This window comes from Onychostruthus taczanowskii, unplaced genomic scaffold, assembly GCF_017590055.1.
Source record: "Onychostruthus taczanowskii isolate IOZ18803 unplaced genomic scaffold, ASM1759005v1 scaffold207, whole genome shotgun sequence".
NCBI classification, from domain to species: Eukaryota; Metazoa; Chordata; class Aves; order Passeriformes; family Passeridae; genus Onychostruthus; species Onychostruthus taczanowskii.
In genome coordinates, this window is record NW_024499318.1 from 485,914 (window position 1) to 502,009 (window position 16,096).

The window sequence follows — 16,096 nt, forward strand, 5'->3', positions numbered from 1 at the left end:
AATGCTCCCATCCCGCCCACCTCGCGGAGCAGCGCGGCCGGCTCACAATTCCCAGGACACCCCGGCCCCCAGCCTTGGAAAGAAGAAAACGGGAAAGTAATAAAAGGCTGGAAAGGTTCAGGAGCGGCGGGAGCGAGACCGGCTGCGCTGCCTGGCAGTGCCACCTCCTGGCTCCGTGCTGCCATAGAGGTGGGTCGAGAAAAGCCGAGAACGCCCCGGAAAATTATTCAGGATCGCACAGCAGTGAGATTTCCAACCCTGGCGCCGAGTAAAAAGCAATTAAAGGAAAATAAAAGGTGATGAATTTTTCTACAAACCATCCCTCTTATGCAGACACAGAAAATAAACCAGTTTGTTGTAACCTGGCCTAACTAAATTGAATCACTCCCTTCCAGAGCAAATCCTCAAACCAAATCCTCACCTTCCAGCGGTGTTTTGGGACAGCAATGTCCAAACACACCACGGATGGACAGCTGGACATGCCCTCTCTGCTCCCAAAGCTGGGAATATTCACCCAAACCTCTTTAGTCCCAAAATCCATCCTCCTGGCTCTTTCACAAGCTCCTTTCCTAGGTTTACCCTTTTCCCCCACTCAGAGGGTGGTGCTGGCTCCATGGCCACTGCCTCCACGAGCAGCCACCCAGCTCTCCTGGCAAACCCCTGGGATTTAATAAGCAGCTTTAACACAAAGAGGATTTTCCCTGCAGTTGTGAGAACCTTTCCCATTTACCTCCCGGTAGGAAGCAAGCAGAAGGCTCTCCAGGTCTCTGGTGTTCTGCAGCAGCTCTTTGTCAAACCATCCCGGAAATATTTTCTCCATGGAGTTTACACAAAGCTGGAACAAACCCGAAATTCCCATGCTGGTTGTTGGGTTTGTTTTTTTTTTAATTGTTTTTTTTTTGTTTGGGTTTTTGTTTTTTTTTTTTTTTAATTCTGTGACCATGCTGCCAAAATGTCTCCGGTTATTTGTGTCTCCAAAGTTAAGAGTCAATATGTAAATATTTAGAACTGCTTGTCCCAGAATTGTCCTGCCTGGGCATGAGGGATATCAGTGGCTCGCAGGCTCTTTTCAAGGATCATTTTCCAGGAGAAAAGCTTCAATAGAGAAACATTCATTAATTATTAATTTTAAACAGGAAAAGAATTTCCATAGGGATATAAATCCCGTCTATCCACTGGGGGAGATCTAAATTACATATATCCAACTAGAGGGAGATATAAATCCCATCCATCCACCCCAAGGGGGTTATAAATCCCATATACACAGCCCAGGGGGGTACAAATCCCCCTGAGCGGGATGCGAGCCTCATAGATCCACCCTGAGCGGCTCAGATTTTAGGAACTGGGCTATTGCCCCACCGTGTGAACCTGCCTCCCGTCCCCGACCCCCTCAGAGCCGTGAGACCCTCAGAGCAGCGACCCCCGACCCCCGCCCACCCCAGAGCCGCGACCCCCTCAGAGCCGTGAGACCCTCAGCTGCGACCCCCAAGGCCGCGACCCCCGACCTCCGCCCACCCCAGAGCCGCGACTCCTCAGAGCCGTGAGACCCTCAGAGCCGGAGCTGCGGTCCCCTCAGAGCCGCGACCCCCGGCCCCCTCAGAGCCGCGATCCCCGACCCCCGCCTACTCCAGAGCCGCGACCTCCTCAGAGCCGCGGCCCCCTCAGAGCGGCGACCCCCAGCTCGGTGCGGCCCCCACAAAGCCCTGACCCCCTCAGAGCCGTGGCTCCCGACCCCCGCCCACCCCAGAGCCGCGACCCCCTCAGAGCTGCGGTCCCCTCAGAGCCGCGACCCCCGGCGGGCGCACCCGCCGGCCCCCGCGCGCGAGCGCAAACCCCGCCCCCGCGCGTTCTGACGGGCAGCGCGCTCGGCCAATGGCGCGGCGCTCCCCGCGCCAATGACGGCGCGGAGCGGGGAAGCCCCGCCCCGGGGCGGGGCGTGGCCGTGGGGGGGCGCCATGCGCCGTGTCATGGAGGCGCAGTGTGCGGGCGGCCATTGACGGTGCCGGAGCTGCTGCGGAGCGGCGCGGCCGGGGCGGCCCCGGCGACCCCCGACCCACTCCCGCCGCGCTCCCGGCGCCCGCCGCAGCCGCAGCGACCCTCGCGGCCGCTCTCGGCCACCCTCCCTCGCCAGTGCGGAACCGCGGGAGGGGGGGCAATGGAGATGAAGAAGCGCATCAACCTGGAGTTGCGGAACCGGGCCCCCGAGAAGGTGAGGGGCGGCGGGGCCGGTGGGGCGCGCTCCCCCCGCCCCGTGGGGCCGTCGCTGCCGCCTCGGGCCGCGCAGGCCCGGCGGCAGCGCTGCCGAATCTGGGTCAGCCGTGGCGCAGGGCCCGGCGGGGCGCGGGCGGCGCTTCCGGCGCGGCCCCGGGACCCGCGGCCCCCCCGCATTCCCCCTCCGCCTCCTCTCTCGGGGTGCCCCGAAGTTCCCGGGGGGCGCGGTGGCCTCGGCTTCCCCCGGCGTTAATCCGCCGCTTCCCCCGGCCGCAGTAAACAGGTCACGGCGGCGGCCCCGGCCGCGGCCCGTCGCTCATCCCGGCGCCTTTAATTAGTGCAATTAACGCTCTTTCCCGCGCCCGCCGCCCCGCCGGGCGTGCCGTGGGGTCCCCATACCCCTCCCGTTCCCGCCGCCGCGCTTTCAACTTTCCATTTCTTAGGAAAGAAACAAAAATATTTTGTTTAAAAATATGAAAAAGAAGCCCCGGCGAGGCGGGAGCGCACGTGCGCGGCGGGGCCGCGCTGCCCCCGCCGCTCCCGGGGCTCCGGAGCAGCGCTGCCCGCTTCGCCCCGAGAGTAAAGTCCTCAGACTTTCGCTTGCCCTGACCCGGCGCACGTGGGGTTTTGGGTTTTTTGGGGGGGAAAACCTGCCCGGAGCTGTTGGTTTAAGGCAGGCGGTGGTGTTGGCGGGTGGCAGGTAGCCGGAGAGGCCTCGTCGCGCTGCTGGGGATGAAGCTGGGAGCCTCCCTCTCTCCCCGGCAGATTGCCTTAAAATGTGGTGTCTGTATGGAGTAAGGGGTGTATTTTAATGAAAAATTAAAGTAATGGTGGGAAGCTGGCCTCGTGGTGCTTGGGGTCGGCAGCACTCCCCAAAATTTTGTTAGTGTGTGGGGAAGAGTCACCTTGTGCCTGTCCTTTACCAAGTGGATGTTCTACTCTAGATAAAATAATTTAAAATTAATTGGCTGCTTCTTGTTGCTGCTTCTCCAGGTACGCGACCTGTATTGATTATTGAGTGGCTTGGGCGCAAGGAAATTATTTATTTGGGCTTCATTAACCTCTAGGATTCTCTGGGAAAATAATCCGGAGTCAGAAGGTTTTAGGTTCGGAGAGAAACTGGTTTTATGAGTTTGGTTATGCACAGTTAAATGACGAGGAGAAGCCAGCAGTTGGCTGGCTACCGTGCTTCTGTGGGGAGCTGCACCAGTGTTCTCTGCCGGTGGAGTTTTGGGGTGGAGTTTTGGGGTCGGGCGGCAGTTTTTGCAGAGTTTAACGCGTGCTTAGAGAACAGGAAACTACTGCAGAGTTTTTAAATTCGGTGGGTGTTGGCGATTTCGGGGCAGGAACCTGGCGTGATTTTAAATGAAGCCCCCAAGCTGCAGTCCCTGGGGTGGCTTTCGGGTGGCTTTGCCGCTGTGACACCCGCGCTGTGCCTCGCTGGCCCGTTTGCAGGTGACAGAGTTGGTGCTCGACAACTGCCGCTCCAGCAACGGCGAGATCGAAGGGCTCAACGACTCGTTTAAGGAGCTGCAGTTTCTCAGCATGGCCAACGTTGAGCTGACATCACTGGCCAAACTGCCCACGTTGAGTAAGCTGAGGAAGGTGGGTGTCTTTGGGGTGGCACAGCCGAGGTGGGTGAGCCTTTGGCTGGATTCCTGTGGTGCTGAAGGTGCCTCGTGCGCCTCTGAAATGTGTTTTTAGGAACTGAAGTTGTTCTGGGTTTGGTCAGGGATTCTTGGGGCAGTAACTGCTTGGGCATTGTGAGGTCCAGCTGTGGACCTATAAAAAAGCCTTGGTAAGAGGTTCCTGGGTCACTCAATGCTGGCAATAAGCTCCAGTCCTGATAAATTAAAACTGAGATGCCCAAACCCACAAGACTTCAAGGAGCAGTTTATAATTCTCAATTGACAGGAGCTTTTTAACAGCTAAAGCTTGTTACCTTGGGTGAGTCTTCAAAAGTGATTACATTCTTAAAGGGGGAACAATTAACGATGCAGCTGAATCTGAGGCTGAAAATCTATTTGTTAATTCCTTTTTTTTCTGTCCAATAGCTGGAGTTGAGCGACAATGTCATTTCTGGAGGCCTGGAGGTCCTTGCAGAGAGATGTCCTAATCTCACATATCTAAATCTAAGTGGCAACAAAATCAAAGATCTCGGCACTGTGGAAGCTCTTGTGAGTATGAAGTGGGAGGGACTCTAGGGAGATGTAAGAAGTACTATATTTTTTTATCCAAAACCCTTAATATTTTTGCAGTGGATTGGTAGAAATGTTCATCAGTCTCGTGGTTGGTCTGGTTTGATGGACTCAGTGCCGTGGTTATAGGACAGCATGTGTAACCCCAGTGCTGGAAAATGTGTCAGGAATGGGATGTCCCAAATCAGAAAAGCTTGGGCTTGTTTTGTCTTGGAAGAAAAAGTGGCTGAGGCGTGTGGTGCTGATTGCCCTGTGCTGTTCATTAAGGTGTTTTCATTAAACTGTGAAGCGACTCGGACACGGGTGTGACACAGCCAGGAGTGGGACAGTGCAGCAGTGGTGATCCATTCACCCATTTTTCTGGATGATTTGGGTTTCTGCCCAAACACACACCCATAACCCCCAAGGGAGTTATTCCACACAAGTGCCTTTGGTGGGATTTGGCTGCTGCCAGCAACTTGGACTGAACTTTGAGGGAACTAGAAATGAGGGATGAGGAGAAAGTAAATTCTGTTATTCCTGGGTTGTCACCCTGCTGTATCTGGGAGCACCACAGGAGAAAAGCAAACCTTTTCATTTATTTTCAGCAAAATCTGAAGAATTTGAAGAGTCTTGACCTGTTCAACTGTGAGATTACAAACCTTGAGGACTACAGGGACAGCATCTTTGAGCTGCTCCAGCAGATCACATACCTGGATGGGTTTGATCAGGAGGACAATGAGGCACCAGACTCAGAAGATGATGATGATGGTAACTTCCTGAAACAAACTGGGGCCAGGAATGGGATGCTGGAATAAAGAATCTCCATGTAGTGCAGGGTCTTCCTGAGCACACAAGTGCAATTCTGCTCGTGCTCCTGAAGAGCAGAGTCCAGGGTGTATTGGTATTAATGCACTGATAAAGAACAAAAACAGGGTTCCAGTCCTGCAGAAGCCACCTGGGCTTAAGGGAATTGGACTAAAGATACTTTTGCAAAGACAAAAATATTCTTGTTGCCAGCAGCAAAGCCCTTTGTGCCACTGAGTGATACAGAGCAAGGGGACGTGAACACTATTTTGAATAAAAAAATTACAATTTTACAGGGTTTTGTAATGGTTTCAGGCCCCTGCTTCAGTTTAATACAAATTTTAGTTCCAAAAGCACACCTAGTTCCTTTTGGTCCCAACTTGGTTGGTGTCCTTAAGGGGGCTGTTAGGGCTGGCAGGAGTTTGTATTTGTAGCTGCTTCGGACATCAAGAGTTCTGCCTGAAGCTTGTGATGGAAAAATACTGAGAGTCTTTCTTTAAGAAAAAATGACAAAATTTAACTTGGTTACAATCATGGTCATTTCCCATGTGTTGCCTGGATTTAGAAAAAAATAAAAATCTCCAAATCCTTCAGGAAAAAATGCTTATTAGGGCCAGCCCAGCCTGCTATACTCAGAGAGGAGTGAATGGAACTGAACTTCTGGTCTTATATGTGTGTCCTTCACTGCAGAAGGGGATGAAGATGATGATGATGATGAGAATGAAGCTGGGCCTCCAGGAGAATATGAAGAGGAAGATGATGAAGATGATGGAGCTTCAGATTTGGGTGAAGGTGAAGAGGAGGAGGAAGTTGGTCTTTCATACCTGATGAAAGAAGAAATTCAGGTAAAGTTTGCAAATGCTGCCAAATGCAGGAAGCAAAGAGAAGCTCCTGTGGGGTTCTGTGGTTACAGAAAACAGTTCTGGTACAGTTCCCAGAGAACAGAAAACAGCCACCTTTCAGGAGGTGATGAGTAGAGTTCTTGTAGCTGTAAACTGGTCACACAAATTACAGGACAGCAGTAAAGCCCTGGGTGCTGCTCGGATCCTCCCCTCCTGCAGGGCCTCGACAGCAGAACGTGCCTGGTGTGGGGTTTGTGCCCCAAAACAGCACTCCCATTTGGGACTGAAGGCTCCTGTGGCCAGCCACTACTGGTTCTTTGATAAGAGTTTGCTTCCTGCCAGGGAGTTGATGTGGAGTGGGTTTAATTCCTGTATTCCAAGGGCCGTTATCAGAGGTTTGTTTCCCCATTTTGATTTGTCACACTCCCCTGCGTACAAAATTCCACCAAGCAGAGGGATATAAAAACAAGACTTGGGTTTGTCCAATTCTCTGGAGCTGATTGTTAATTTGTTTGCATTCCTCATCTATCAGCTTTAGAACAAGACAAAAAAAACCAACACAACAACTCACTTGTTTTTAGGAGTTATGCACCTTTCCCTACTGACTGTGGGTTCAGAAGCAATCTAGAGCTGCTGGCATCTCTCTCACAGTTAATTTTTCAATAACCTGGAGCTGGCTTAAAGAAGTGAACAGTGGGAAAAGCAAAGAAAGGAGCCTGTAGGGCTGACTGATGCCTGGTGGGGAAAGTGCAGGGAATTCCTGGATTTCTGCTTGGGATCACTGTGGAAGCAAGACTTCAATAAACAGCAGCTGTAAAAATGTCTCCCAATTTTTGTACAGGATGAAGAGGATGACGATGACTACGTTGAAGGAGGTGATGAGGAGGAGGAAGGTAAGTGCTCAAATATTGAAGTTGTGACTGAAACAATCAGTTCTCTCTTTTTTTCTTTGTGGGTTTGGGGCATGCACGTTAACACAAAAACAAAATAAAGTAAAAGTGAGGAAGAAATAAGTTTTCTGAAAGGAAAGGCACTGTCTGCTGTGCAGTTGGAAATTGTTCTTCTCTGATATGGAGAGGAGTGGGGCTCTGCTGTGCATCTTGTTATTAAAATACATTGAAAATATCCCTCAAGTGCACCAGAGTCTCTGCTGGCAAAGCCTGGCAGTGAGGAGCAGCTGGAGCTTTTCCTTTATCCAGCTTCTCCATAAACAATTCTGCTACAGGGACAGAGTTCTGTTTGCAAGAAGTGGCTTACTGGAGTATTTTTTAATAAGTTTTTTTCATTAAAAATTCCATGTCATTGTAAAGACAAATCCCAGAATTTCTCCCCAGCTGAGCTCCCATCTCCTCCACGTGCTGGGCTCAGTGGAGCAGGTTTGGAAGCTGGATTTTCCACTTGCAAAAACGGTGTTTCTGAAGGAGCAGTGTGAATTCTTCACTTTGTACAAATCCTGGAGTCGGGATGGGCCACTGGCCAGGGAGTGGCTGCTGGGGAATGAATGGGCTGGCTGGGGCAGCATTGCACTGCGGGCTCCCACCAGCAGAGCGCACAGCACACCGCCCAAATCCGGCCCTTGGCCACAAAATCCCAGGGATGTGTGAAGGATCCTGGGCTGGGACGTTCCATCAGGAACACCACCCAAATCAGCCCTTTGCCACTGGAATCCCAGGGATGTTGTGCTGGATCCTGGGCTGGGATGTTCCATCAGGAACACCACCCAAATCCAGCCCTTTGACAGAGAAATCCCAGGGATGTTGTGCTGGATCCTGGGCTGGGATGTTCCATCAGGAACACCACCCAAATCCAGCCCTTTGCCACAGAAAATCCAGGGATGTTGTGTTGGATCCTGGGCTGGGATGTTCCATCAGGAACGCCACCCAAATCCAGCCCTTGGCCACTGGAATCCCAGGGATGTGTGCAGGATCCTGGGCTGGGATGATCCATCAGGAACGCCACCCAAATCCAGCCCTTGGCCACTGGAATCCCAGGGATGTGTGCAGGATCCTGGGCTGGGATGATCCATCAGGAACGCCACCCAAATCCAGCCCTTGGCCACTGGAATCCCAGGGATGTGTGCAGGATCCTGGGCTGGGATGATCCATCAGGAACGCCACCCAAATCCAGCCCTTGGCCACTGGAATCCCAGGGATGTGTGCAGGATCCTGGGCTGGGATGGTCCATCAGGAACACCACCCAAATCCAGCCCTTGGCCACAGAAAGTCCAGGGATGTTGTGCTGGATCCTGTGCTGGGATGTTCCATCAGGAACACCACCCAAATCCAGCCCTTTGACATAGAAATCCAGGGTTGTTGTACAGCATCCTGGGCTGGGATGTTCCATCAGGAACACCACCCAAATCCAGCCCTGTGCCGCAGAAATCCCAGGGATGTGTGCTGGATCCTGGGCTGGGATGTTCCATCAGGAACACCACCCAAATCCAGCCCTTTGCCACTGGAATCCCAGGGATGTGTGCAGGATCCTGGGCTGGGATGTTCCATCAGGAACACCACCCAAATCCAGCCCTTTGCCACTGAAAATCCAGGGATGTTGTGCAGGATCCTGGGCTGGGATGTTCCACCAGGAGCACACCTGCACCACACACACTCCCCATTCCCCTGCCCTGGCTGTAAGTGCTGAGCATAATGGGCTGTGTGTGTCCCTCTCTCCTTAGCAGAGGGTGTCCGAGGGGAGAAGAGGAAACGAGAGCCCGAGGACGAAGGCGAGGAAGAGGAGGATTAATTTGCAGGACCAGACTCTCCAGTTACGGAAGACGCAATAGTGATTATGCAGCTCTGTATGTCCATGTACCATAGATGTCCTGACAGAAATCCTATGTTAACTTTTTATAGCAGAAGTGTGGTTTTACTATTCCTGCCCCTTTTATCATTCCAGATAAGCTCTGATAGCCCATAGGGAACCTTCTGTAGAGAACAATTTTCAGCCCTGTAATCACTGAAGCCATTGGCAAATTCCCCCCACCAGACTTTTCTTTGGAGCTCTTTAATTTCGTACAGTCTTGCTGTGTTGGTCATTGTCAGCCCTGAATCCAACCCCATGTCCCATGGGTTTAATGTTGGGAGCTTTCATTCAGGATTTTCAAGTTTTCATGCTTAAAAAGCTGAACTGAAAAGTGCTCTACAGTGAATTCCCCACTCTTAGATCAGTTGACTCTAGGCCAAGTTTTCCATGGATTCAACTGGAAACCCCCAACTAGATGACACCTGTGTTTCAGTTTTTTAAAAGGTGACTCCTGTGATTTTTTTTTGTTTTTTTTTTCGAAGGCTCCTCTCTATTTTGGGTATTCCAGGGTAAAGCCTCAGTGGGTTTCAGAAGATGTTTTTGTTTTCCTGCTTGCTCCAATGTTCAGTGTTTGGAGTATTCACTAGATTCCTTCAAGGGTGTATTTTGGCAAACTGAAAGAGTTGTGATCCTTACAGGGTTGCAATCCATAAATTTTTCCCCAAGTCCATTGTCACTGCAGGTATTAACAAAGCAATTAATGTGTAGTTTTAAACCTTTTTGCCAGAAATCTTTGTTAAACTTTCACTCACTTTGCTCTTGCATTGTCATTCTGGGAATTCTGCACCACTCATGGCTATAAAATGTATAAAATAGATGAAATATGCATTTCTGATGCAGAAGTGAACGGGTAACTCCTCCAAGCGTGTTGTTTTCCACCCCCCAGCTTTTCTAGAACTGTTGAAGGGAAGAATGAACCCAAGTTGGCCCTTCTCTGCACGTCACCTCTTAAACTGTTTAAATCTGGCTCAGTTTGTGTGTAACAGTTGGGAGTATTTGGGGGTTTACATGGAGTGGCTGCAGAGACGTGTCAGGAAGCTTTTTATCTAGCAGCCTTTATAATTCCTAATCTGCCCCAACGTATCATCTTTCCCGTTGGAAACAAATTTTCACTTCCAGCATTCCTCCTTCAGGCGTGATCTGGGTTTCACACAGTGTAGTCGTGGTATCACACTGACTGACATCTTCTCACGTAGGTCCTGAACCAAATATCACACACAGCTTTATTCCAGAGACTTATTTTTGTATCTGTCCTGGCTGTCAATAGCTGCCAGAAACTGGGGAGAGCCTGCAGGTGGGAGGAGGGAGATTCCTGGGCCTCATCACCTGGTTCCCTGTGGATGTCCCTTAGGAATTTCACAGACGAGTTCAGTGTGACCTCCAGCTCTTCGGTGGAGTTTAGATCGTGCAGGGTTGAAGTTCTGCAAAGCCCCACTCCCTGTGTGTGTGGTTTTTTTCCCCCCCCAACTAGAGCCTTAACTCTGGGTTTCTCCTGAACCTTCCCAGCCTCGAAGCGGAGTCTGGCGGGCGGCGGTACACTCGGGAACAACTGACTCCTTGGGCTTTGTGTTTTCTTAAGGAATATCTCTAAAGACACTAGAAAAGCTGTGGTGAAACCTCCTTTGCAGCCACAACCAAGTCCTGTGTTTGTGATGAGTCCTGGGTGGGTCAGTGCATGGTTGTCATGTCCTGAAGGCTCTGGGCGAGGCACTCACTCCGTGCTCAGCTTTGAGAGAAAAAGTGTTTTCCCATCCTTTTGCTTATTGTCCTTAGATTGAAACTTGTTATTTATAAGTGTGTACGTTAGAGCACCTCCGTGTCAGGGTTTTACTTAACTGTCTGTTACTGATGCAGATAAAATTAGTTTTAAATGGAAGAAGAAGAAAAAAAAAAAGAAAAAAAAAGAGTCTATTTTGATGGATTAAAATAATGTGGGTAGTGGGCTTGTTTGGATAAGCGAGTCCAGCTCCTGAGACCAGAGCTCTGAGGGGTGACAGCCCTTCCCCAGGCCAGACTTCCCACTCCCCAAACACCCACAGTTCCACCACGTGGAACCTGAGCCCCTCACGAACCCAAGAATGTGTCCCAATGTCACCATCCCCAGTCCTGTGTCCTCCGCTCGGCATGCAGCAACAGCGTTTTTTAATGAGGAATTCAGAGCCTCCAGATAACTTTTGAAACTTTTTTGCTTGGTGGGTGGTCTTTTCATGCAAATACGTCAGGGTGGGTTTTATATTTTGTAGAGGTTTTGTCCTATTTTAATGCTCTTTGTATGGCAGTCTGTATATAGTGTGGTTTGGTTCCTTCTCCGACTCTTTCCTGAAACTTTGGAGTAACTGATTTTGTGCAACTGTGTTTTGAATAAAGCCATGACAGTGTTAAATTAAAGACAACAGCCCTGCAGCACTCTTCTGGTAACTTTTAGTTGTAACAAAACATGTTTCCTCCCCATGTGTGCTGTAAATTTTAAATTAAAAAGTTTTCAAACCGAATTATTTCAAATAAATTGAGACTATTGTATTGGATTACTTCTCGGGGTATGTCAACCTGTGGGCAGGAATGGAGTGAGGGAATTTTCTTTCTGGTTCTGTTAAAATGGGGTGTAAATCTGCAGAATGGTGTGTGTTTCTGGGGATGGAACTTGGACTTGTGGACCTTGGTAACACATGAGGAGGGATGTTCTGGAAAACCTGAATGGTTCCCTGAGTGTTTCCAGGTGAGTTTAACACAGATGTCATAAACATCTGAGTCTGGGTGAGTCTTGAGATTTGCTTTCCACAGGTCCTGCCTTGTGCCTGGCAGCCTGAGCCAAGTCTGGTGCTGAAATATTCCTCACACAAGAACAATGTTTAAAAAAAAACCCTGCTGCTCCTCCCGAGCTAGAGAAAGCATTGTTTTATCTTGGGATTAGTCCAGCATTCCTGGCAAAAATCCCTTGGATGCACTTGAGAAAGCCCTTGGCAAACAGGCTTTTCTGCTGCTGGATGAGCAATTAGGTAAGAAATGGGTGGTGACTTTCTGGGATATTTTATTTGAAGGGTGGAGAAGAATTGCTGTTCCAGCTGAAGCCCCACACCTCTACCCTCTGCACCCATTTCCCACTGGATCTGGGGCCAAACAGGGAACCTAAATTTTGGGTTGACTTTAAACAGATTAAATCCATCTTTTGGGGCTGCAGGTGGGTGAAGCAAAACCAGGCTGTCACACAGTACTTTGATGGCAAAGGAGAACGCTCCAGCGGTGTGTGGGCACATCTTCAAAGCCAGGAAAAACCTGCTGTGTGGCTCCTCAGCTCCTCGTGATGTGGAACCTGCCCTCCCTGCCCCAGCCTCTGGTTTACACAGCTCACCTGCTGCCACAACGCCAGGCACCTGTCGCTGCCGGTCTCTCGAGATGGAATTGAGCAGGAACCGAGGGATGCGGCCGCCACCAGCGCCCTGGCCTTGCACAGCCTCCCCGCCCTCCATTTTGTTGCAGTGAGGGGAAGCCGTGCCGGCGGGCGGCTTCCTCCATCCTGCTCCTTCCTCCTCCTCCTTCTCCCGGAGCTTTTGTCTTGTTGTACTCCTTCTTGCTCCCTCCCCGGCCTTTACCTCCCCCTCCCAGTGGTGCTGCTTCCCCTCCTTTTCCTTCCTCAGGGCTCGGGGCTCCTCTCCCCCCTCAGCCCAAGCACCCTCCTGAAGGGGCGCGCGGGGCCCCCGAGCGCGGGAAACCGCGGCCCACGGGGCTCCCCAGCTGCCGGCAGCAGGGGCCGAGCCGCGACCCCGCCGCTGATTGGCTGAGATTTGCCGCAGTTCCGCCCCCTCCGCCTTCCCGCCACCCGCGCGCGCGGCGCCCCGCCCACGGCCCCTCAGGCCCCTCACGGCGGCGGTGAGGGGGAAAGCTGCTCCCAAAGTCCCATTTCCACCCCCAAAACAGCTTGTGCTCCCACCCGAAATGCCCCATTTCCGCCCCAAAGCCTTCAGGAGAGGCTTTTCCCCTCGGGTTGTGTGAACTTCATTGCGGTGATGGAAAACAGCGCGGTTCAAAGTCCAAGCGGAGAAAAACCCCGAAAGTACGAACCGTGATCCCGAAGGTGGCTGTCAGCGTCGCGTGAGGAAGGGTAAATTCAGCCAGGATTTGGTACAAATGCAGCGGGTGAAGATAGTAAGAAATTCCTCATAAAATTCCTCGGGTTGCTTAGTTAAGCCCAGTAGCAAGGGAACCCCAAAATGTGCTTTCAAGCAGATCCTACTGCCATGTAGTTCCTAATGTCCCCCAAATTGCTCCTGCTTTCCCAAGGCAATGTGGCATGTGCAGGTTCCAAGGCAGATCTCCCCCTTTCTCAATTACATCCCTACATCTCATTGCCCATTTCCAGGTTAATTCAACCCAGCCACAGTACTGAAGGGATTTGGGGTTATTTTTGTGACCAAGGTGCCTGGGTCAAGGGAGTGGTCTGGGAATCCCACAGATCAGGCTTCCAAAAAAGGGATTTTTTTTGGTATGAAATGTGACCAAGAACTACTAGAACTATCTCTTGCCATTCCTGCACTTTCCATAATGACCAGTTAGCATTTTTGCCCCTTTATTCTCCCTCAAATGAAATTAATTGAATGGCCTCATGCTGCCAAGGATATAAACCCCAAGGATCTCTCAATGCCTAACCCGCAGGCAGCTCACTTTCAGCTTTACTCATCTATATTTTTATGTGAGAATGGGGAAGCCAACATTCCCGTGGAATCCCATGAATCCAGGAATTTGGCCTTGGAGAAAACTCTAAAATCCTTTGAACTGCATGATGGAGTAATGAGAAATCTCAGAATGAAAACTGCCCCATTTTCCAGCAAACAGAGCTGTTGTTGATTTTGGCAGCAGAGCTGCTGTGTGCTAAAAATACACCAGTTTCACTGGTCATACCCATTGCAAAGGTCTGAAGCGAAGAACGAGATCTGAATTTATGAGGTAAAAAAAAAAATGATGCTTGAATTATTTTTACCCGTTTTTGAGCCTCTCACTTGTGCCAGGGGTTGCTGTGTCACGTTAGATGTGCACGCTCGTGTTCTCCATTTGCTCATCCATCGACTGGCACAAATGGAGAGTCAGGAATGCAGCTCCCCCGGGGTACCAAAACCCATGGGAAAGGACAGAAAGTCAGGGACAGCAGCTGCTTGAACAGGACATGGAAAATGTCCCTCTGCAGAGCCTGGGGCAGGGAAATTCCTGTTGCTGCTGCTGTTGGGAGTTAGAGTTTGGTCTCCTGGGGAGCACTCCTCTGGTTTTAAACTTTAAAAGTACAGTTCATGGTATGCTTGGTTTCTGCTTTGAGTGTGTCTCGTTAGAAAAAAATAATAAAAAATGACCCCCACAAATAGCCAAGGAAAGTCTTTACTATTGCTTCTAATTGAATTGGCACAAATGAGGGAGAATCCAAGGATAAATGTTTGGCCACAACAGCAAACCAGCAGAAAACCACAGGACACATTAAAGCTGGGAACTCCTGGCACTGAGAAGAGGATTCTGTTCTAGGAAAAAAATGACCTCAGAGTGTGGGTTCATGTTGGAAAAGGAGCTGGTCTCTCCTATCTGAGTGTAATATGTTCACACAGGATGTTTGAGGGGCATTTCCTTCTAGACTAGAAGGAAAATAATAAAAGTATAGTGAAATAATCCAGTGATGACTGAGGAGCAGCCAGCCAGAGCTCCTCAGCATTGCTTTGGTGAAGCACTGATATCTTCTGGCCATTTGTGGGGGGCTTGGTCACATCCTTGTCCCTGGGAATGTTGAGGACATGCAGGAATCACGTTTAATTAGGAATCTGAGGCTGGAAGGGAGCTCCTGGCTAATGGTGAATTGAAGCTAAGGCGTCCCTGCAGCAAGTGCCTTTCTGCTCTCATTTCAGAATCACATCTGTGTCTCTCAGCTTCATCACCACAATGAGTCATAATTATCCTGCTTTAAAGTGTGTGCTGTGTGTGTTTCTTCTACGCCCCGTGTGTTTTGAGTGAGCTCCCATGTCACAGCAAAACCCAGTTGGAGTGAATTGGGTAATTTGTGTTCCTGGAAACCAAGAACATCTTCAGTCTGTTCTTTCATCAGCATCACTGTCGGGGGATCCACACCAAAAGCTGTAGGATCAGCCTTGGGAATTCAAGTCTTGCCCTGTTTTGTGCAAGTCAGAAGAGTATTTAAGGGTGTAACTGAGTGCTGACTTTTCAATGCCAAACACTGGCTGTGCTCACACCTCCCGTGCACACCCACCCCGCTCCAGTCGTGCAGCTCCAAAGTTTCTGCTGTTAAATTCTGTGTTTGAGGTGTGCTTTGAAGCACAGACTTGTGGAGATGAGGATGTTTTCTCTGATGATCTGCTGAGGGGTATTTCCATCCCAGTCATGCAGAGCTGGGGCGGGTGGAAGGCTGCTTGTTGGTGAAACCTACTGCACAAATTGATGAGGTTTTTCCTGAGAGAGCCCTTTATATCCCACAATCATCCAGAGTTCCTCCTCATTCACGTCCCTGCACAGAGCACATCACTCCTCTGCAAGCAGCAGGAGAAATGGAAGGAGGAAGAATATTCACCTCTCGCTGCTCTGAGGTTCTGGATCACTGGAGGCTTCAATTGCTGCACAATTGCTGTATGGATGTTAAGCATTCTCACTGCAAAGAAAACTCCCAGATCAAAAAGTATTCCCTAGAACAGAGTGAGGAATCCCACAGAAGATGGGAATAATCAAATGCCCACATTTTGTTAAATTTGGGAATTCTCATGTGCATCTCAACGCAAGTTTTTGAAGTGCTTTACTAAACTCCCCAAATCACTCTTTCTCTTCTCTCCAGCACACCTGGGTTTCTGATGGTGTGAAAAATGTGCTTGCACTGTGAACCAAACAGGTCTGGAGCAAAGTTAGGGCTGGTTCTTGGCTGCGTTTTCCTGCCAATCCGAGCGCGCACTGCACGGCGAACCGGGTGTGATTCCTCCCGTGCCACGAGGGAAGGGAAATAATTCAATAATCGCACTCCCACGGAAAGCTCCCGTTGGCTACCCCTTAGGATGGCATTTCCCAGTGCTCCCGGTGAGCTCGGCTTGCAGGAGCCCCGGAGCGGGAGAACGAACGAGCGCTAGAGGGCACCCTGTTTTGTGCAAGTCAGAAGAGTATTTAAGGGTGTAACTGAGTGCTGACTTTTCAATGCCAAACACTGGCTGTGCTCACACCTCCCGTGCACACCCACCCCGCTCCAGTCGTGCAGCTCCAAAGTTTCTGCTGTTAAATTCTGTGTTT

At 50.5% G+C, this 16,096-nt stretch overlaps 1 protein-coding gene across 2 annotated transcripts; it reads left to right on the forward strand.

Annotated features, from left to right (window-relative positions):
• The first annotated feature begins 1,927 nt into the window (after positions 1 to 1,927).
• Positions 1,928 to 11,364, forward strand: ANP32E (acidic nuclear phosphoprotein 32 family member E). 2 transcript variants are annotated; one of them, XM_041404011.1, is made up of 7 exons: positions 1,928 to 2,209; positions 3,667 to 3,816; positions 4,266 to 4,388; positions 4,997 to 5,159; positions 5,886 to 6,040; positions 6,879 to 6,930; positions 8,712 to 11,364. In XM_041404011.1, exons 1-7 carry the CDS (start codon positions 2,156 to 2,158, stop codon positions 8,777 to 8,779), a joined length of 765 nt encoding a protein of 254 aa, XP_041259945.1. In that variant the 5' UTR covers positions 1,928 to 2,155; the 3' UTR covers positions 8,780 to 11,364. The 2 variants fall into 2 exon arrangements, with proteins under 2 accessions (XP_041259945.1, XP_041259946.1); XM_041404012.1 differs by having other exon boundaries at positions 1,939 to 2,209; positions 8,715 to 11,364.
• The last annotated feature ends 4,732 nt before the right edge of the window (positions 11,365 to 16,096 follow it).